The 23278-nt window shown below is 39.1% G+C and overlaps 2 protein-coding genes across 3 annotated transcripts in view; one reads left to right on the forward strand and one right to left on the reverse strand.

Moving 5' to 3' along the window:
* SEC31A (SEC31 homolog A, COPII coat complex component) overlaps nt 1–5248 on the reverse strand; it is a 93946-nt gene extending 88698 nt beyond the window's left edge. Inside the window, exons 1-3 of the mRNA XM_036337815.1 lie at nt 5072–5248; nt 4716–4793; nt 2141–2236 (exon numbers count right to left, since the gene is read on the reverse strand). The gene's annotated coding sequence lies outside the window, so the exon portion shown is untranslated. The remainder of the gene's footprint in view (nt 1–2140; nt 2237–4715; nt 4794–5071) is intronic.
* A 20-nt stretch (nt 5249–5268) lies between these two features.
* Nucleotides 5269–22155, forward strand: THAP9 (THAP domain containing 9). 2 transcript variants are annotated; one of them, XM_036337979.1, is made up of 5 exons: nt 5269–5877; nt 8638–8833; nt 10872–11172; nt 12931–13081; nt 17279–22155. In XM_036337979.1, the coding sequence occupies exons 1-5, from the start codon at nt 5798–5800 to the stop codon at nt 19134–19136; spliced, it is 2586 nt and encodes an 861-aa protein (XP_036193872.1). In that variant the 5' UTR covers nt 5269–5797; the 3' UTR covers nt 19137–22155. The 2 variants fall into 2 exon arrangements, with proteins under 2 accessions (XP_036193872.1, XP_036193881.1); XM_036337988.1 differs by lacking the exon at nt 5269–5877 and adding an exon at nt 7531–7986.
* The last annotated feature ends 1123 nt before the right edge of the window (nt 22156–23278 follow it).

The following is a 23278-nucleotide window of genomic DNA, read 5'->3' on the forward strand; positions in this document are numbered from 1 at the left end:
AGCGTGCAACCGAGGTACGTGCCCTTGACTGGAATTGAACCCGGGACTCTTTTTTTAAATAATTTTTATTTCTTGAAGTATTACAAAGAGTATTACATATGTCTCCTTCCCCCCCCCCCCTTTACATTCCCCCGGCCCTTACCCCCTAGTGTCTTGTGTCCATTGGTTATTCTTTTTTTTTTTTTTAATTTTTTTAAAATATATTTTATTAATTTTTTACAGAGAGAAGGGAGAGAGACAGAGAGCCAGAAACATCGATGAGAGAGAAACATCGATCAGCTGCCTCCTGCACATCCCCCACTGGGGAAGTGCCCGCAACCCAGGTACATGCCCTTGACCGGAATCGAACCTGGGACCCTTCAGTCCGCAGGCCGACGCTCTATCCACTGAGCCAAACCGGTTTTGGCCATTGGTTATTCTTGTATGCATGCATATAAGTCCTTCTGTTGATCTCTTAAACCCCCCCCCCCCCCCCCCCCCCCCCCAATTCCCTCCCCAGGATTCCCACTGTAGTTTGACATTCTGTTCAATGCTGCTCTGCCTCTGCATCTACCCCTGTTCATCAGTCTATACTGGTCCCCATTATCAGTCCCAACCTCACTGGAGCCGTCCCAACCTCACTGGGGCCATCCCTACCTCAATGGGGCTGTCCCTACCCCACCGGGGCCGTCCTGACCTCACCAGGGCTGTTTCGACCTCACCAGGGCCATCCCGACCTCACTGGGGCCGTTTCAACCTCACCGAAACCCAGGACTCTTCTGTCCGCAGGCGGGTCTCTATCCACTGAGCCAAAACGGCCAGAGCAAAATATATATTTTTATTGATTTCAGAGAAGGGGAAGGAAGAGAGAGATAGAAACATCAATGCTGAAAGATAATCACTGATTGGCTGCTTCTTACATGCCCCACACTGGGGATCAAGCCCAGAACTTGGGCATGTGCCCTAACCAGGAATTGAACTGTGATCTCCTGGTTCAAAGGTCGGTGCTCAACCACTGAGCCACTCCTTCCGGGCTGACCAATAGAACAGGACAGAAGTGACGTTATGTCAGTTTCAAGATTAACTTTTGAAAGATAAGCTTCCACCTTGGCCTCGCTCTCTTGTATCATTCCCTCTGGGGGAAGCCAGCTGTCATGTGTGAGGACAACGCAGGCAGCCTAAAGAGAGATTCATATAATGAAGAATAACTGAAATCTTCAGTCAACAGCCATTAAGAAACCGAGGCATGCCAAGTGAAAGAGTTTGTTCCCCCTCCCTCCATTGTAAGTGTTTGTTATTTTAAACTACTAAGTTTTGGGTAATTTGTTACAAAGCAATACATAAGTAATGCAGAGGGTCACAATTCATATCCAAAAAAATCAAATGTACAACTTATGAGTTAGCTGGAAAAGCCTGACATTTTGGGGGAAGAATCAGATTCAGAACTGTATTTATATTTGGTCAGCAATAATTTCAATACCCCAAGCCTTTCTGAAGCAAAAAAAAAAACCCCAGAGAACTAAAAGGATAAAAAGACCAGGAAGAACATAAATCAGTTACTAGAAATATACTTTATTATGCCAGGACAACAAAATAAAGGTTGCAGTAGAACTAATTAAGAATCTAATAAAAGGGTAGGTGTTTAATGAGGAAGATACCAGTCCTAGAAAGCAAAAAGTCTATTTGCTCTCAAAGGGTTATTGTGAGAAATATTGCTCAAAAGCAATCATTGTACTTCTGTGTGTATAAAACGCTTAGCACACTTGCCCTAACCGGTTTGGCTCAGTGGATAGAGCGTCGGTCTGTGGACTCAAGGGTCCCGGGTTCAATTCCAGTTAAGGACATGTACCTTGGTTGCGGTCACATCCCCAGTAGGGGGTGTGCAAGAGGCAGCTGATTGATGTTTCTCTCTCATCAATGTTTCTAACTCTCTATCCCTCTCCCTTCCTCTCTGTAAAATATCAATAAAATTTATATAAAAATAAATAAATAAAACGCTTAGCACAATACCTGTTCAATCAGAATTAGGTGTTATTTTTTCCCAAGTGACCAATTAATGAGATTCTATACCATAAAACAGAAAATTAGATTTCACCAAAGTCTTTATAAATCCATTTTTAACTTGGACAATCCTCCCTTTCTAACTCACAGGAATACTTACTATATTTAAGACACAAAGATACACTACTTCCCCTGCATATTTCAAGTCATCTTCCGAGACCCAGGAATCTTCCCAACATCTCCAAGAATGGACTTCCTGAAAAGAGATGTTTTCTTTTAAATTACTTTGTGTTAACAGCGAATGCCTTTTTCAAATAGCATCTTTAATACAGCTTACATATCCTCATTAACATATTCAATAATCACAGCGGTTCATTATGTGAACAGCAGCGAAAAAGTTTAATCACTGGATATGAAGTTATTGAAGGAAGCAAAGATATAATCAAACGATCAAAATGAGAACCTCAATGTCACCAGTAAAACAGTAAAAAACAGCAACAAGCCTGGCCAGCATGGCTCAATGGTTGAGCATCAATCTATGAACCAGGAGGTCACAGTTCAATTTCCCTGATCAATGATTCTTTCTCATCATTGATGTTTCTAACTTTCTCTCCTCTCCCTTCCTCTGAAATAAAAAAATTATATATATATATATTTTAAAATTAAAAAAATAGCAACAAAAAAGCATGTAAAAGTGATAAACAAATGTGGAAATAAATAAATGCAACTGAACTAAAAAAAAAAAAAAAAATCCATTTATAAGAGTGTACACACTTCTCTATCCAGAAGTACACTAGTAATACCCCTGGCAGCGACCCCTTGTAGTTTCTATGGAGCTGGTTATTTTCATTTAAGCAGTCTACACTTAAATCTGTTTTGCAATATAGCAGTTTTCAGTAACTCATCTGTAAGAATGCACCAGAATGTGAGAGCAACATTGTTTCATCTTTCCTAGGAGAACCTAATATCTGGAATCCAATTGAGCAGAAAAGGAAAAAGTCTCTTTTTTTTCTGAACTCTGATGCTGAAATGGCAGCACCAATACTGTGTGAACAGGGACCTCTGATTCATGGGTTGACGCTCAACCACTGAGCCAACCAGCTGGTGGAAGCATGGGTACTTTCAACTCTATCTTAGGAAAAAAGAAAAATGAGTACCTGTATCTAGGGGTTCCTCCCCCTAGGTTCTCAGCAGATTACACTACTTCTGACCCCATTTTAACAGCAGCCCATTCGCCTAGAGCTCCATTTCCATCTGTAAAATCTAGCACCCACCAGCCTTGTTCTTTTAATATACCCTATGACAATCCCCATTTAGTTACCTGTAACTGTTAATGGGGTGGGAGGGTATAAGAGTATTTCACTCCAGCTAATCACTGCTTATTTTCAAGATTATCAAACTGCATAGGTTTTGAGTAATCAGCCCTATTTTTCCCACAAGCCCACCTCCTTTTAAATGCACTTTTCTGAACATAAGGGTTTTTCAGGAACATGTATGACATTAGAGCAGAACCACATATCTATCTATTTGTATGCCAGCGACTGAAAAGACAAATTCACCTTGGAAATAGTCTCTGTACTCAAGAAGCACCTTCTAGCAGATTCTTTACAAACTTTGAGTCCTTAAAAACAGGGCAACCACCACTATGAGATACCACTTCACTCCTATGAGAATGTGGAGCAACTTGAACCCTCATCCATTGCTAATGCAAAATAGTGCAGCCCCTTTGGAAAATCAGTTTGGTATTTCCTCAAAAGGCTCAACATAAGAGCATATTTCGCCCTGGCTGGTGTGGCTCAGGTGGTTGAGTGTCACCCCATGCACCAAAAGGTTGCAGGGCACATGCCCAGTTTGGGGGCTCAATACCCCATAGGGGGCATGCAGGAGGCCACCAATGTTTCTCTTTCTCCCTCTTTCTGAGAAAAACAGGTCTACACACAAACTTACTTGTTTGCTAATGTTCACAGCAGCATTATTCGTAATAGTCCCCCCTCCCCCCCACCAATGGAAACAACCTAAATGTCCACCAACTGATGGATAGATAAATAAATGTGGCATATACAAGAGAAAATCTTTTGGCAATAAAAAAAATTAAAAAATGAACTACCTATATATAATACAACATGGATGAACCTTAAACATTCTCAGTGAAAGGAGCCAGGAGTCAATTATAAGGACCATTTATTAGTTTGATTCCACTTGTACGAAGTGCCTAGAATAGGCAAATCTACACAAAGAGAGTAATAGTTACCAGGCGCTGTGGGAGAGAAGATGTAAGGACTGCCAAGGAGAATGAATTTGGGGAGGGAGTAGTGATGAAAATGTTCCCAAATGTGGTGATGGTTGCACAACTCACAAATATACTAACACCCACTGAAGTTGTACATTTTATGTGGGTTAATTGTATGGTACAGGAATTACCTAACTCGATATAACTGTTACATAAAATAATAAGGCAACCAACTTTTTCTCTGAAAATAACTGAAGACTGTTATTTACCTCTGTTTAGCCTCATTCAGTTTTAACTGGTGAAAAGTTTCTAACAGTCGAAACAACCGAATGTGATTTTTAACTCCAGGTCCTACCCTTTGCACGTCTCATAACCAAGCAAGCTCATTCCCCAAGGATCAATGTTCCCCAAATGTGACTTTTAAGAAAGCTATGTAAGCAACAGCTGTTAATTTCACTCAAATAGGATATAAACATAACTGGAAGTAGATGGGAATAAATAATACCTTGAGCTGAGTCTTTTTGTCTGGAATCTGGACAAAGTAAACGGAGGGGATTGTGGGGGAAGCAATCATTCTTTCGAGCTAGAGAAGAAATGAAAAAGTTACAAACATTTATATTAAGCGGGAGAAAAAGAAACTACTTAATATGCTCAGGATCTCTTCAAAGACTCAAACCATACCCTAAATTGGTCCCATTTTGTTTCTTCTATGAAGATTGAAATCTCATACCGTAAACAGAGACATCGTCCTAAGATCTTCTCACTCCTGAAAGCTCCTGGGTATGATGGCCCCACACCTTAAACAAAATCACCTCACTGCCCTTCCTCTTGCCCCTCCTAGTACTATTGGAAAAAACTTACCTAATTTCCTTAACTCCGCATTGTTTCAAAGGGTGTTGCAGGAAAGTGTTCGTTGAATTAAAAGTCGACGCATTCTCACAAATCATTCAAGATCCTCCGGGGTCACATACCTACGCCCAAACCTACCAACAGCTCCTACATTATCTCCGCCTTAGGGAAGTAACCAAATAGAACGCAAAAAAAAAAAAAAAAAAAAAGACATGCCTCTCTAAATAACTTATTTTGGGCCCAATTTGTCTTCAGTATTGCTAGGGCACACGCGTTTATTCCTCTCCCTCTTCTCATCATATCTTCCATTTCTTTTCAGCCGGAGATCCATCGCCCCTGGATTCCCCGTAACGTTGGCCTTGCCTCTCCGCTTCTCATCTCCAGGGTGAGCCTCACAAACAGCGCGATGGCCCTGGATTAAACCACAGCGGGTGAAAACAACCGAAAAACAGGCCCATTACAGAAAAACGCCCAACCACCCCGAACAGAGAGGGCGGGGCGATCAAGTGCTCGTCTTCGTGCCCTTGACCTTTCGGATTGGCTGCTGAGACATCACGTAGCCTGTGATTGGTCACGGCGTCTAGCGTAGCGCCCACAGGAAGGAAGGCTAAGAGTCCTGCGCCTTAAAGCCCGCCTTCCCGACAAATAAAGGTCGCAGGCGCCCAGCGGGCGGAGCTAAGTTCCTCGTGGTTCGTGCAGTTCGGGGGCACCGGAAGTGGGACCCCACGTTACAAGAAGATGACCCGAAGTTGCTCCGCTGTGGGTTGCAGCACCAAGGACACCCTGGAGAGCCGCAAGCAGGGCTACTCTTTCCATCAGTGCGTGAGCGCAGCCTCGGAGCTGTCTTAACTCCTGGCCCCGCCAGGCGGGCAGGAGGCCAGCGTGGGAGGGGCTGAGTGTGGCGCCGTCCACGTGACGTGCTTGACCTGCGTGACGCGGGCTGGGGAAGGAAACCCGGGAACTGTGAGGGTTAAAATCGTTCGTGTTTCCCCCGCTCAGTGATTACCTCCAAATAGCTGATGCGTTCTCAAGGCCTACGGCCTACCTCTGGCTTTTCGCGACGGTTCCTTGAAAGGAATTGTGTTTCCTTTCTGACGTATTTAACGTGAGGAGGCGGGAAGCGAGGGGAATTTGGAAGAGCCGTTGAGGCGTGCGCTTCCACTCTGTATGGGCTGCTCGTGGGCGTGAGTGCAGGTCGGTTTTCCCCGGTCGTGCCCGTCATTACAAGTTGCTCAGGAGCCGTCGCCGGGCGCGACCAGGCCGGACGTGTTCTGGCCGGATCTAGGGAGGGCAGATCTTCAGACCGGTCTAGATGGAGCCCACATCTATGGTCCAGGATTAAAATCAGTGTTCAAGGCCCGCTGGGAAGTAGAAACGTGGGCAAAACGTCCTCGGAGACAGAAGTATACTTTAAAAGGAGGGAACCTAACCCTGGCGGGGCGGCTCCGTTCTTTGGAGCGTGGTCTGGAGCACCGGAAAGGTTGTGGGTTCCATCCGGTCGGAGCGCTTACCTGCGTTGCGACTGGATCCCCGATTGGGGCGCAAGGGGGAGGCAATCAACAGATAGATGGTTGGGTTGATGTTCCTCTCTCACATGGATGTTTCTGTCTTTCCTTCTCTGCCCCGTTCTACCGCCCTCCCTCCCTCCTCTCTATCTAAAAATTAATAAACATATCCTCCAGTGAGGATTATTAAAAAAAGAAGTAACCTATTAAGGTAATGTGAGATGTAGAGTTGAGCCATTGATAAAGCACTTTTTAAAAAAAATACATATTTTTATTGACTTCAGAAAGGAAGGGAGAGGGAGAAATATCAATGATGAGAGAGAGTCATTGATCAGCTTCCTCCTGCACGCTCCCCCCGGGGGATCTAGCCTGCAAGCCGGGCATGGGTCCCTGACCGGGAATCCAACGGAACCTCATATTTATGGGTCGCACAACCACTGAGCCACACCTGCCAGGCTAAGTGAGGCCTATTCTTTAAGATGAGGAAGAAGGGGGAAAAAAGATAAAAAATGAACAATAAAATGGCAGTAAGTACATATCAACAGTTGTATCTAAATGTAAATGAACAAGGAATCTAATGAACAAAATAAACTGATTAAGATAAAATTAGGGGCATTGAACAGGCAGGAATCTCAGAGTGGGGCAGGAAGAGATTAACCAAAAATCTTATATGCATTACCTGTGGACACAGACACTAGGTCAGTGATGGCGAACCTTTTGAGCGCGGCGTGTCAGCATTTTGAAAAACCCTAACTTTGGTGCCGTGTCACATTTAGAAATTTTTTGATCTTTGCAACCATAGTAAAACAAAGACTTATATTTTTGATATTTATTTTATATATTTAAATGCCATTTAACAAAGAAAAATCAACCAAAAAAATGAGTTCGCGTGTCACCTCTGACACGCGTGTCATAGGTTCGCCATCACTGCACTAGGTGAATGCCTGGGGTGGGGCAGAAATGGGGTGGAGGAGGGCGTTGGGTTAAAAGAAAAGGGACATCTGTAATACTCTTCAACAGCAAAGATTTTTTAAAAATTCAGGAGTGGATTAGCTGGGTGTTACAGGGTGTCTCCTAAGATTGAAGGCTTGTGGGGCAGTGTGCCCAGTGGTTGAGTCGTTGACACATGAACGGGGAAGTGGAGGTTCTATTTCTGGTCAGGGCACATGCAGGGGTTTCAGGCTAGAATTCATGAGGGGCGTGCAGGAGGCAGCCGATTGTGATTCTCATCACTGATGTTTCTATCTTTCCCTCTCCCTTCCTCTCTGAAATCAATGAAAATACATCATAAAAAGGAAAGATTGGATAAGGCTTGACTGAGGCTGAAGGGGCTTTTTTTCAACAAGGCTCACTCACAGGTCCTTCGGCTGGAGGCCAGTTTCTTACCAAGTGGAGCTCGTAAGGCCGTTTATCACATGGCAGGTAACTTCCACTTGGAGAAAAACCATTCAGTAGAGTAAGGAGGAAGCCTCGGTGCCCTTTATGATCCAGTTTCATTGCCCACCATCACGTCTGCTCTTTGTATTCCTTAGAAGCAAATCACTAACTCCAGCCCACACTCAAGGGGAGGGGAATTAGGCTTCACCTCTTGGAAGAGTACAAAGAATTTGTGGACCTGGTTTAAAATCGCCATAAGGGGGAAAATTGCCAGAAAAGGAAAACACATTAAATTTGAGCTGATTCTGTTCAGTGTAGGCAGTAAAGACAAAATGTGGTAGGATATTTAATATAGGGATTGCCCCCATACAAATTGGGAGACAGGATCACTATTGTACTTCTGGATTCAGAAATACCAAATAATGGGGGTAGGGGAGGCCAGGGGATTTTCAAGCGGGGGGGGGGGGGGGGGGGGGGGCGAAGGACACATGTAATACCCTTTGTAATACTTTAAGCAATAAAAAGAAAGAAAAAAAATACCAAATAATTTTGAAAAATGAAATCAGATTAAGTAAATTAACTTGAACTGGACTTAATGGTTATATAAAGCAGTTAAAATAGATGGGTTTATGTCTGCTGTATGTATCATTACTATAACATTTTCATGTTAATAGAACTTTAATATGATTGCTATAGATTTCCAACTGATACCATACTGCGCTCAAAATGGATCAGGGCTGTTAATCGTGTGGACCCCATAAGCAAAAAGATTTGGATCCCAGGACCAAGTGCTATGCTATGTTCCAAACATTTTCTGGAAAGTGACTTTGAGTCATATGGCTTAAGAAGAATGCTGAAAAAAGGAGCTGTGCCTTCTGTTTCTCTATACAAGGTACTTAAATCTATGCATAAACAAAACTAAATTTTACTGAGCCTTTAAAAATCAAGATAGCTTACATTATAGCTAAAATCTGCAAAGATTAAAAAAAACACAACACCCTACATCGTAAAGTCCAATAATAAATTTTAAATGCTTAGAAAATTAGTGTTGTTTTGTTTATATTTAAATGTATAATACTAGTAATACTGCTTTTGGAGCTTTATAAAAAGTAAGGTATATAAATGCAGGTGATGTGTGTAGATATACATAGAGGTTACTAAATTGATCACAAAAATCAACTCAGGCATAAACAAGCCTGGACATAAAATTCATGCTTTTACGTATGTAACAGTTTTTTAAAAAATGTATTTTTTTATTTCAGAAAAGAAGGGAGAGGGAGAGAGAGTTAGAAACATGAATGATGAGAATCAGCCCCACACTGGGGATTGAGCCGGCAACCTAGGCATGTGCCCCAACTTGGAATTGAACTATGACCTCCTGGTTCATAGGTTGATGCTCAACCGTTGAGCCATGCCAGCTGGGCCCATATGTGACAGTTTTCATAATACTTAGAAATTGCCCCCCTTTTTTGGCTCCTCCCAGGAATGTTACTGATTTTGACGAAAGATGTACCTAATTATTAGTGTTGACATAGAGGGATATCCTATATAATAAAAGCCTAATGTGCTAAGTGTCTGGTTGTCCGGTTGTCTGTTCAACCAATCAAAGCATAATATGCTAATGATATGTTAAGGCCGCTCAACTGCTTGCTATGACGTGCACTGACCACCAGGGTCAGATGCTTCGACCAGTAGGTTAGCTTGCTCCTGGGGTCTGGCTGATTGGGACTGAGTGAAACAGGCGGAACACGCCCTGGAGCCCTCCCTCCATCCCTCCCCAGCTGGCCAACCTCCCGCGTCCCTCCCCAGCCCGATCGTGCACCAGTGGGGTCCCTCAGCCTGGCCGGTGCCCTCTCGCAATCCGAGACCCCCTTGGGGGATGTCGGAGAGCTGATTTTGGCCCCATCCCGCAGGCCAGGCCGAGGGACTCCATGGGTGCACGAATTCGTACACCGGGCTTCTAGTACAGAAATAGAAGACTTTCTATGACTCAGTCACCAGTATTGGTTCAAAAGTCGATGCTCAACCAGTGAGCCACACTGGCCAGGCTGATTGTTTTTATTTTATCCTTGGACCCCTTAGCCACACTCTTGTACATTGCTCAGTCACTATACAGACTGCATAGTCATCTAACTGTTTTAGTCTGTTGCTACTACTCTTACCTTCCTCTTATTCAATGGAGTATACTTCTTTTGGTGGTGTTTTTTCTTATTCCCCTATTCAAAACAATAATAGATGCTGTTAAATTGAAACTCATAAGTTCCAAAGCTTCCTATTTAACCGATCTGTGTATTTCTAATTGCTTTGAACTGTCATTTTGAACTCATATACTTAAACTTACCCACAGTAAATTGACTTGCTTTCATGCTTTTGTGCAAAATCAAAAATAGTTACTATTTATTAAGACGTACAATAGTTAGGCATTGTACTAGGAGATTTACATACATTCTTGTATCCTCAAAACAAATGAGGAGATGAGGGATTGTAGAGATTAGGTGACAGCTAACAAGTGAGGGAGCCGGAATTCAAACACTGGTTAGTCTTAATTCTAACGCTCAGGCTCTGTCCACTATGCCTTCCTTTTTGCACAAGTAACTTCCCTGTCCCCTCCATTAAGCCATGTTATTGCTCCTTCAGAGAACTACTCAAAACTCATATCTATGCACAAATTACCATCTTTCTCTAGTTACTTTAATCATTTCAGAAACTTTCAGCATCATATTACTATTTCTGTATAGATGCAAAAAAAAGAAACCCTGTTTACATTGTCCTACAGACTGTACATTTTTTAAAAATCAGAGATTGTGACCTCTCTTTCATAACTGACTCCACAGCAACCAGATGAGTGCTTTGTGTTCAGTGGTATTTTTATAGATAATCTTCTGTGTGATAATTTCTAAAATAATCGTAATTTTCTATTTCTGTCATAGGTTCTTCAAGGTGTACATAATAACGGTAAAGCAAGACAGAAAATCCTAAAAGAGCCACTTCCTGATGATTCTGAAGAGGTTGCTACTGAGGACCATAACTACAGTTTGAAGAGACCTTTGACAGTAGCAGAGAAACTGGCTGAAGTGCAACAGATGCTACCATTGGCCAAAAAAAGACTTGTTCCTGTCAAAAACTACAGGATGACCAAGAAGAGAGAGGGTTTACGATTAATTGATGCACTGGTAGAAGAGAGACTGCTTTCTGAAGAAACAGAATGTCTGCTACGAGCACAGTTTTCAGGTATGCTCCCCAGTGACCTGTAATATTTGCAAAAGAGCTCTTAACTTTTCTGAAATATCTTAAGTACCTGTATTTACTTTGCTATTGCTTATAAAAACATACTTTTTGGCTGAGAAGTGAAAAATCTCCATAGCATAAGCAAGAAGAACGAAAAGTAATCGCCAAAATCCTCTTATGGTTTTCCAATTTTAAAAGTTATATGTTTATTATAAGAAAAGCAAAGAAGTATATAAATGATAAAAATAACAGTTAATCCTGTTTCCCAGAGTTGAGATCAGATGGTTTATATCAGATAGTGTACTTTTCACTTTTTATAATAATATTTACCCATGTTATCTCAAATTCTTTTTTAAAATTTATTTTTGTTGTTGAGAGTATTACAGATGCCCTCCATTTCCCCTTTTTGTTCCCCTACCTCAAATTCTTCCTTTTTTAAAAAGATACTCTTACTGATTTCCGAGAGGAAGGGAGAAGGAGAGAGAGATAAAAACATCAATGATGAGAGTGAATCATCAATCAGCTGCCTCCTGCACCCTATCCCCTATCCCCCATCCCCACCCTGGGGAATGAGCCCAGAAACCTGGGCATGTGCTCTGACCAGGAATGTAACTGCGGCCTCCTGGTTCATAGGTTGATGGTCAACCACTTAGCCACACCAGCCAGGCTCAAATTCTTTACAGTTTTTTTATTTTGTAAAAAATATATTTTATTGATTTTTTTACAGAGAGGAAGGGAGAGGGATAGAGAGTTAGAAACATCGATGAGAGAGAAACATCGATCAGCTGCCTCTTGCACACCCCCGACTGGGGATGTTCCCGCAACCAAGGTACATGCCCTTGGCGGGAATCGAACCCGGGATCCTTGAGTCCGCAGGCCGACACTCTATCCACTGAGCCAAACCGGTCAGGGCTACAGTTTTAACTGCTACATAATTTATCACTAAAGTCCTTTTGCAGTGGAGTTGAACTAGATAATTTGCAGAATCCCTTTGAGTTTAAAAATTGTATGAATCTCCAAATATTTTCTAAAATATTCCATAGAATAAATATATGTGTCCATTTTAAAAACTACCGAGTCTTTGTGAACCAGGATGTTTAAAGAGGGGCAAAATAAGAATTGCCAACTTACTCTTTGATGAAAGAAGCAGATAATTTGAATTTACATTCTGGTGAATAAGAAATATGTCCTGCTTCTAGAAGAGTAGGTATCTCTAGAGGAGAATAGTTTGTGTTTTTCCAAGTGAGGAATAGAGGTAGTTAAGAGATGTCCCACCAGGAACAGGGGTGCTTGTTCTGTTTTTTCTCAGTGGTAGGAGAGATTGTCTGTTCAATCCAAATAGTACCCTATCCCAAGAAATGTTTCTCATGACTAATTTTTACCCTCATATAAAGTAACCAGGGAACAAAATAAAACAAAAAATCTCCTCATAATCAAGAGGCTTAATTTTATCCAGTTGTTTTATTTGCTTCCCTGTGTCTCTAAAAATCTCCACTCAGGCTGTCAGTGAAGTTAAATATAGTGACTCAAGTGGAAACTTTTTTCTTCCCTCTTTCTAGTGAAATGATTCAAGATGAACAGGATAAGTTGGTCAACAGGCTCAAAGATAGGATATTAATCTCTGAACAAACTCAGTTAAAATGTGATTGTATTTGAATTTCGGTGCCCAGTGCATTTTAAATCAAAATTTTATGCTCTATACCTGAAAATGTTACTCTATATGTTTTCATCAAAAAAGAATAAATAAATTTATTTTAACAGATTTTAAATGGGAATTGTACAACTGGAGTGAAACATCTGAGTACTCCACAGAAATGAAGCAATTTGCATGTACACTCTATTTGTGCAGTAGCAAAGTCTATGATTATGTAAAAAAGATTCTTAAACTGCCTCATTCTTCCATCCTGAGAACGTAAGTGAATTACTTTATTGCATTATAGAGATTAAGGCTATTAGTATTCACACTCTCTTTTATTAGTCCATTTTCTCTTTTAAAAATTTCCTAGGTGGTGTTTGCATATTACCACAATCAATATTTTCACTAACAAAATGAAGACATAGTCTGCCATCTTTTGCATCTTCTAAATGATAGAGACATTCTGAGTAATAGAATTTGAATCTTGAAATGTTGGAATTTCTATTACACTTTAGTAGTCTTAATATGTGACTATGCTAAAAAATCTAGAGTGGCTCTAGAATTATATCATTGGTTTGAAGCAAAGAACCAAAATCTGGATTTTGCCCTAGCCGGGTTGGCTTACTGGAGAAAGCATCAGCCTGCGGATTGAAGGGTCACAGGTTCAATTCCGGTCAAGGGCCCATGCCCGGGTTGCAGGCTCGATCCCCAGTAAGGGGCGTGCAGGAGGCAGCCAATCCATGATTCTCTCTCATCATTGATGTTTCTATCTCTCTCTCCCTCTTCCTTCCTCTCTGAAATCAATAAAAAATATATTTTTTAAAAATCTGAATTTTTCTTAAGCACTGTAGTTGATGCCAATGAGGTTGTCCAGAGCCCAGATTATGATAAATAATTTTTTTGGATTTGTGATCGAAATACAAAGATATATTTATAATTTTCTTAGTATAAAGCAAATAACACAGTGATTGTATTGTAATATCTTCTAAATTTAGTATTCAATTTTTACTGTTTTTGTCACCGGTTTTACTGATTCCTCTTTACTTGTTTATTTACTTGGCTTAAAAGAGTTTTGGAGGCTAGAAGTCCAAAATCAAGATGTCTACAGGGTTAGTTCCTACTAAGGGTCTATTCCAGCCGTGGGCAAACTACTGCCCCCGGGCCGGCCCGTTTGAAATGAATAAAACTAAAAAAAAAAAAAAAAAAAAAAAGACCGTACCCTTTTATGTAATGATGTTTACTTTGAATTTATATTAGTTCACACAAACACTCCATCCATGCTTTTGTTCCGGCCTTCCGGTCCAGTTTAAGAACCCATTGTGGCCCTCGAGTCAAAAAGTTTGCCCACCCCTGGTCCATGCCTCTCTCTTTGACTTGTAGATGGTAGTCTTCTGTGTTTCTTCACCTCATCTTCCATTATTTGTGTTTCTTTGTCTAAATTCCCTGTTTTTATGAGGACACAGTCATGTTGGAGTGACCTCATTTTAGCTTGATTACTGCTATAAAGACCCTATCTCCAAATTAGGTCACATTCTGAGGTACAGGGGATTAGAATTACAATAGAACTTTTTTTGAGGAGCACAGTTCAACCCATACCAGTTACTTTCCTGCTGCATAAGCCTCCCATTTCCCATAGACTAAAGGCCAACTCCTTCCTGTGGCTTCCTGAGCTTCCTGCGATGTGGCTCCTCCTGGCCCTGCAGCTTCTCACTTAACTTCCCTTCTGCCCTCTTTCATTCCATGCTCCAGTTGTAAGGCATTTCTTGCTTCTTGCTTCAGGGACTGAAATGCCCAGTCTGCCTGAAATGCCCAGTCTTCCTATCTGTTAGTACTGATGATTGATCCTCACCTTTCAGACCCAGACTAGGTATTACATCCTTTCAGAAGCCTGGCCTGCCATTCTCCCAATTCTGGATTAGGCACCTCTCTTGCACACACTATATGGAACTGAATCTTAAGTACGATAACACTGTATTCCACACGATGCTATGAGCTGCCCAAGTACGATGCCTACATCTGGTTCTTTGTTACACCCAAACACCCTAGCCCTGAGCAGTGCTTGGAACACAATGGTCCCTTGATGAATATTTGTGCAATTGAAAGAATGCCGAGATGGTAATTAGGATTTTGAATAGCTATAAGAAAGAAATACAGTGTATCTCAAGTTGCTGTCTAAAAAACAGCACTCCATTTAATTCACTGGAGTTGGGGCAAAGACCTGCCAGGAATGGCAGGAGCCATCTACCTCTTCTGGAAGGTGCCTCATGGTTTCTTTTTGCTTCAATTTGAAAACACAGTCACAGGGGCTCTGAGCTGAAGAAACTCTTAGATACCATGTAGTTCAACACCCTCATTTTAAAGAAGGGAGAAATTGAGGCCTGGTGGGAAAAAGGCCCTCAATTATCATGACTTTTTTTTTTTTTTTTCCATTTTGGGGAAAACATTTTTTTTTTTTAATTGAGATGTAATTGACATTAAAATTATATTACTTTCAGGTGTACACTTATTCAATATTTGTATATACTGTAAAATGATCACCACAATAAGTCTAGTTAACATCCATCACACACATAACATTTTTTCTCTTGTGGTGAGAACTTTTTCTTTTTTGGTTAATCCTCACCTGAGGATAGTTTCTCCATTGATTTTTAGAGAGAGTGGAGGGAGGGAGGGAAAGAGAAAGAGAGAGAGAAACATAGATGTGAGAGAGACATATTGATTGTTTACCTCCTGCATGTGCCCCAATGGGGGCTGGGGATGGAACCCATAACCCAGATACACACACTTGACCAGGAATGGGAACCTGTAACCCTTTGGTTCATGGGCCAATGCTCCAACCACTTAGCCAAACTGGCCAGGTAGTAATGAGAACTTTTAAGATGTACTCTCTTTGCAACTTTCAAATACATAACACAGTATTATTTATTATAATCACCATATTGTGCATTATATCCCCTCTTTAAAAAATGAATGAGAATTTTTCTCCATATACACTATTAAAATACTACTACTAAAACATTTAGAAACTAGAGAAAGGAAGGAGAAGTCATTAATTGTTCCTCTACATTATGTATAAGCAATTATTGTTAACATTCAGGGAATTTTCTAATAGGCTTTTATCTGGACTTAGATTACTGGTTTTTTACATAGTTGTGATCTTTAATAGCTGCATAGTATCAGGGAGTTGTATCCTAGTAATTTAGGCATTCTCCAACTATTGGACACTTACCTTGGAGACTCCTTAGTTGCCCCAAGGGTATACTTTTGAGGCTATAAGGAGCAATGAGAAAAACTCTGAACAAGGCATCAACAGAACTGGGTTTCACTTGTACATAACTAGCAGCACAATATAGGTCCAGAGGCTTAACCTTTCCCTCTGTCCCAGATTCCTAACTATAAAATGAGGTAGATGTACTAAACGTCCCCAATGTTTCCTTCCCCTTCAACAATTTTCTCATTTCATTGAATGTATAGGTCAGACTGGTTTATGATCTAAATTCTAAACACATCAATTAGAACAAACTGAGTAGTTGATTTCTATACTTTTAAAAGAAGTAAATGAGAAATTAAAAATTATTTTGTGGTATGTTTGCATCTTAAAATATTACTCTGTGTTTCTAAGTTTCTCTATTATCTTACTATTTTATGATAATTCTATTTACTTGAGAATTTGGCTACTTACACTTGGCTTTATTTCTTTAGAGCAGTGGTTCTCAACCTTCTGGCCCTTTAAATACAGTTCCTCATTTTGTGACCCAACCATAAAATTATTTTCGTTGCTACTTCATAACTGTAATGTTGCTACTGTTAGGAATCATAATGTAAATACCTGATCTGCAGGATGGTCTTAGGCGACCCCTGTGAAAGGGTCATTCGACCACCAAAGGGGTTGCGACCCACAGGTTGAGAACCACTGCTTTAGAGATTTTTAAGGCTACTTCAGTACCATTTAAGGCATTTTCTCTCTTTTTAAAATGGTATGTTTTTTATTTATTTATTTTAGAGAGCAAGGGAGAGGGGGAGAGATATAGAAACATTGATGAGTATCCATCAACTGTCTTCTGCACACCCCCAATGAGGATTGAGCACACAACCTGGGCATGTGCCCTGACCAGGAATCAAACCATCCTCTTGGTGCATGGGTCAACAATGCTTAACCACACCTGCCGGGCGGCATTTTCTCTTTTTAATTTTTTTTAAAATATATTTTTATTGATTTTAGAGAGGAAGGGAGAGGGATAGAGATAGAAATATCAATGATGAGAGAGAATCACTGATCGGCTGCCTCCTGTACGCCCCCCACTGGGGACTGAGCCCACAACCCAGGCATGTACCCATGCCGGAATCGAACCCCGGACCCTTCAGTTTGCAGGCCGACACTCTATCCATTGAGCCAAACTGGCTAGGGCTTTTTAAAATTTTTTTTAATTTCTTCATTTGTATCTTATATTTTTCAATTTTTATATTTTCCAGATGGTTATCCAAACGCAAACCCAGTCCAGGTTTCAACAGCAACGTTTTTTCTTTTCTTCAACAAAGAGTAGAGAATGGAGACCAGCTATATCAGTATTGTTCACTGATAATAAAAGGTGTACCTCTCAAGCAACAGGTTCAGTGGGATCCCAGCAGTCAACATTTGCAAGGGTTTATGGACTTTGGTCTTGGAAAACTTGATGCTGATGAAATGCCACTTGCCTCAGAAACTATTTTATTGATGGCAGTGGGTATTTGTGGTCATTGGAGAACACCTCTTGGTTATTTTTTTGTAAACAGAGCATCTGGATATTTGCAAGCTCAGCTGCTTCGTCTTACTATTGGCAAACTGAGTGACATAGGCATCACAGTTGTGGCTGTTACGTCTGATGTTACAGCTCAGAGTGTTCAGATGGCAAAAGCATTGGGGATACACATTGATGGAGACACCATGAAGTACACATTCCAGCATCCTTCATCTTCTAGTCAACAGATTGCATACTTCTTTGATTCTTGCCACTTGCTTAGATTAATAAGAAATTCATTTCAGAGTTTTCAAAGCATTCAGTTCAGTAATGGCACAGCACATTGGCAGCACCTTGTGGAGTTAGTAGCACTAGAGGAGCAGGAATTATCAAACATGGAAAGAATCCCAAGAAAACTTGAAAATTTGAAAAACCATGTACTAAAAGTGAATTCAGCTGCCCAACTCTTCACTGAGAGTGTGGCCAGTGCGTTAGAATGTTTGCTGTCATTAGGCCTGCCACCTTTTCAAAACTGTATTGGTACCATTCACTTTGTACGCTTAATTAATAATCTCTTTGACATTTTTAATAGTAGGAACTATTATGGAAAGGGATTTAAAGGACCTCTAATGCTTGCAACTTTTAATAAAATTAATCAGGTATTAACTGAAGCCAAGACGATTTTTGTTACATTATCTGATACTAGCAATAATCAAATAATTAAAGGTAAGCGAAAACTAGGATTCCTGGGATTTTTGCTTAATGCTGAGAGCTTAAAATGGCTCTATCAAAATTATGTTTTCCCAAAGGTAAGGCCTTTTCCATATCTTCTTACTTATAAATTCAGTCAAGACCATCTGGAATTATTTCTAAAGATGCTTAGAAAAATACTAGCAACCAGTTCTAACCCTACCTGCATGGCATTCGAGAAAGCTTACCATAATTTGGAGACCAGATACAGATTACAAGATGAAGTTTTTCTAAGTGACCTGAGCATCCTCGACATCTCAATTGCTCGAAGGACAGATTTAAACCTTTGGACAGTTCAACGTCAATATGGTGTCAACATTATAAAGACTCTTTTTCACAACGAGGATATTTGCCAAGACTGGTCTAATTGTTCAGTAAGTGAGGCATTACTAGATCTATCAGATTATAGGCGAAATCTCACCTTTTGTGCTGGTTATATTGCAGATACATTATCAACTCTTTTAACTTGTGAGGACTGCATCAGTGCACTGTATGCATCGGATCTCAAAACCTCTAAAATTGGGTCACTGTTGTGTGTTAAAAAGAAGAATGGTTTGCATATCCCTTCAGAAAGTTTATGTCGAGTCATAAACATTTGTGAGCAGGTTGTAAGAACCCATTCAAGAATGGCAGTTTATGAACAACTTCCTAAACAGAGGGAATTATATCTTCAACAGGAAATATTATGTGAGCTTTCTGGACATAGTTATCTTTTTGTAGATTTAGATGAGCATCTCTTTGATGGAGAAGTGTGTGCCACCAATCACTTTGTAAAGTTACTAAAGGATATAATAATCTGCTTCTTAAAGTTGAGAGCTAAAGATAAAGCTCATTTTAACACCAGTAAGAAAGACTTGAATTGAAAATGTCAAGGAAACACTGGTCATCTTTAGAGGATTGCAAATGTTTAAGTTTTACTAAATACCAATAAATTCAGGCATCTGCTAAGTAACCATGGACATCCAAATGAGAGACCCAAAATATATTTAAATTTATATTAAGAATAGTTGGTCAACATTTATTTTCAAGTTCAACCTATCATATTTTCTAAATTGACCATTCTGCACAGTGGACAGGTTTGTATTAGAATTCACAATTTGCATATTTTATAAAATCTGCTTGAACTTTGGTATGATTTGTGGCATTTCAAAGTTACCATCCTTACAAAGCAGTAAGAGCAGACTACACAAGAAATACTGGCTTTGAATTTAGTACCGTAAGACTGAATAATGTGACTGGACATCATTTTAACTTATTCAATCTACTTTAAAAATGAGAAAATAACAACTAGGAGTCACCAACACATTGACTCCTTTTACAAATAGACTACATTCCTTAAAAGAGCTTTGGTTGACAGAATACCTTGAATATAATTTTATTTACATATGAAAATTAATGTATGGTTTTAGATTTAGGCTAAATTAAAATATCAGATACAACAAAGTCCCTTTGCCAGGGTATCCTAAAATAAAAATACTTTATCAGGTGGACAGTAAGCACCTGAGCCATGAAATGGTTCCTTGTGCTGCAGTGAAGCTGGGAATTATAGTTTTAGGGACGTGCACAGGTGATGTAATTTTCACAATTCATTGTCTCTGGACTTTGAAATAATACTTTGAATAATAGAGTGGATAATTACTTGACTCCTATTGAAAGAGCCCAGTGCTCCTCAGCAAATGAGAAGCCTTTATGAAATCTACTTGTATTTATGGGGAGGCTAAAATAATAAAACATTTCAGTGTTGAATGAATAATGGAATTTTATAGCATGTGAGTAATAATTTGGAAAAAGATGGTCAATTGAGATAATAGGTATGAAAAAAATTGTCAAGTTTTACAGAAATTCAGGAGTAACTTAAATACTGTCAAAGATGGAAATATAATGCCAATTTTCTCACACCCAGAGTTGAAAAGATAACTAGAAAAACATGTAGGTATATGTACTTTCATAAATGGGAGTATTTTAATGGTTAAAAGAAGCAGCAAGCACATATACCTGTGTATGTAAAAATAACCTGTTATTGAGCGAATGTTCAAAAAGTACAGTTAATAAGAAAACTAAAAAATTGCAAAAGATTGATTACTGGATAAAAGTTGAGTTTTATTAATTGAGATGTACCCTAAGTAGTATATTTTGATATTTTTCTATATTCTACCTCAAACAAAGGTTTAAATTTTGAAATGTAATCAGAGTTGCACTGCAATTTATTTAAAGAACTATTGCTGAGAAGTCTGAACATTGTGGTTTTTGTTTGCCATAGAATTAGTTTAGATTCACCAGGATAAATCTTATTTAAAGGAAACCTGTTTGTAAGTCACCAACTTTATAAATCTAAGCTTTCTATCTGATCTTTTATTAAAAACTAGTTCATATCTGTAGTGTCTTATTTACTTTGATGAATGTACTAATATATTCTTATTTTAGAAATTAGTGGTTTGCATTATTTTAAGTGCTGGATAAATTGGACAAACATTGAAGATACTATTTCCATCACTGCCTTTAGCACAGTTAATTGCTTTTGCTATAGGGAAAGTGTGATACGGAATTTTTAAAATATTCACGTTTGATTAGAGTTAGTTTATAAATTCTACTCAGCACCTTTGTCCTCTTTTTCTTTGGAGAAAACTAACATTCTCTTCAGAAATGTATTCTTCCTACTTTTCAACAAATAGTAGTGGAATAACTGTATATCATCATGCAAAAGTATTAACACTAAATAGATCAAAAACCTAAATGTAAGAGGTAAAGCTATAAAAATCTTAGAAGAGAGTCGGGAACTTAATGTGTTAGTCTCTTAGATATGACACCGAAAGCACCATCAACAAAAAATGGACTTCATCAAAATTAAAAACTTGTGCTTCAGAGGACAACAATAAAGTAAGACAACCCACAGAATGGGAGAAAATTTTTACAAATCATTTGGTAGATTTGTATCTAGAATATACAAAGAACTTTTATAACAATGATAAATGACAACCCAATTTTTAAAAATGGGTAAAGACTATAAGTAGACATTTTTCAAAAGAGATATACAAAGGGCCGATAAACACCAGAATATATGTTGGACATTAGCCATCTGGGAAATGCAAATCAAAACCACAATGAGATATCACTTTATACCCACTAGGATGGCTGTAATAAGAAAGATGTGTTAGCAAGAATGTGGAGAAGTTGGAACCCTTATATATTGGTGATGAGAATGGAGATCCTGGAAACCAGCCTCGTAGTTTTTCAAGAGGTTAAAGAGAGTTACCAAATGACCCAGCAGTTCTACTGACAGGCATATACCCAAGAGAAATAAAAACACATCCATGTAAAAACTTACACACAAATTTCAGAGTAATATTACAATAGCTAAAAAGTGAAAAAGACAATGTCCCACTAATGAACGATAAATAAAAACGTCCTCTATTCATACAGTAGGTCACATGGTAAATATATATTTTACTTTATAACAAACTGCCAGAACTGGTTTTTTGCCAAATGACTACCACTTTACATTTCAACCAGTAATGTATGAAATTTCCTGTTGCTCTGCTGCCGCCCCAGTATTTGGTTTTGTTTTTTTGTTTGTTTGTTTGTTTGTTTATCATATATCTCTTCAGGACAAAATAGACACTATTGAGTGTCTATTACATCCTATGGAGAACTTCAATTTTAGGTCACAGCGTTTGGTTTGGTTTTGAATTAGCCATTGAAATAGGCGTGCGGTGGTATTTCATTGGAGCTTTAAATTTCCTAATAGCTAATAATGATGAGCATCTTTTTGTAGGCTTATTTGCCATCCACATAATTTTATTTTTAAAATATATTTTTGATTGGAGAGGGAGAGAGAGAAACATCAATGATGAGAGAGAATCCATTGGCTGCCTCCTGCATGCCCCATATTGGGGACTGACCTTGCAACCCAGGCATGTGCCATGACAGAATCAAACCATGACCACCTGGTTCATAGGTTGATGCTCAACCACTGAGCCATGCCGATTGGGCCCATCCACATTTTAGGTGAAATGTTCAAATCTTTTGCCCACATTTGAGACGGTTATTTTCTATTTGGGCATTAATTACATATTCTGGACATAAGTGTACTATCAGATGTGTTTTGCAAATATTTTTCCTAGTCTATGGCTTTTCTTATTTCTTAGTGTGCTTTGAAGAGCAGACATTAATTTTGTTAAGTCCAATTTATTGATTTTTTTCTTCTTAGTTTCATATCTAAGAAATCTTTAACCCAAGGTCACATTTTTTTTCTTCCTGTTTTCTAGATATTTTGTAGTTTTAGGGTTCACATTTAGATTATAATCCAATTTTGGTGTGCCGTATAAATTGTTTGGATGTTCACATATGGATATCCCAGTAACATTTGTTAAAAAGACTTCTTTCTCTAGTGAATTACTTTTGAACACTTGTTAAAATTTGACAATATATAGATGTCTATTTCAGACTCTATTCTGTTCTCTTTAACTTTTACCAATACCAGTCTTGATTAGCTTTAATGTGTTTAAGTCAGATTGAAGTCCTCCAATTTCATCTTTTTTTTCCCAAAAATATTTGGCTATTGTAGTTGTACCTGTCCATGTAAATTTTATAGTCAGCTTGTTGAATTTTACAAAAATTCCTTCTAGGATTTTGACAAGTTATGTTGAATCCATAGATTAATTTAGGGAGAAATTTAATAATGAATGTTCCAATCCATAAACATGGTCTCTCTTTTTAAGGTATTTGATTATTAGAAATCAGTGTTTCCTGCATTTCACATACAGACCTTGTACATTTCATGTTTTATGGTGCTGCTATAAATGGTCATTTTAAAATCTGTTTCTAACTGTTGATTAATACTGTATACAAATACACTTTAGCATACTAACTTTGTTAGTCCTGGTGCTTTTTAAAAAAAGATTATTTGACTTTCCTATATAGGTATTCACATCATCCACAAATAGATCTATGGCCTTCCCCCTTATTGTGTAGTGACCTCCAAGACAATGTTGATTAGGAGTGCCTT

This window comes from Myotis myotis, unplaced genomic scaffold (genome assembly GCF_014108235.1).
Source record: "Myotis myotis isolate mMyoMyo1 unplaced genomic scaffold, mMyoMyo1.p scaffold_m19_p_1, whole genome shotgun sequence".
In the NCBI taxonomy this organism is placed as follows: Eukaryota; Metazoa; Chordata; class Mammalia; order Chiroptera; family Vespertilionidae; genus Myotis; species Myotis myotis.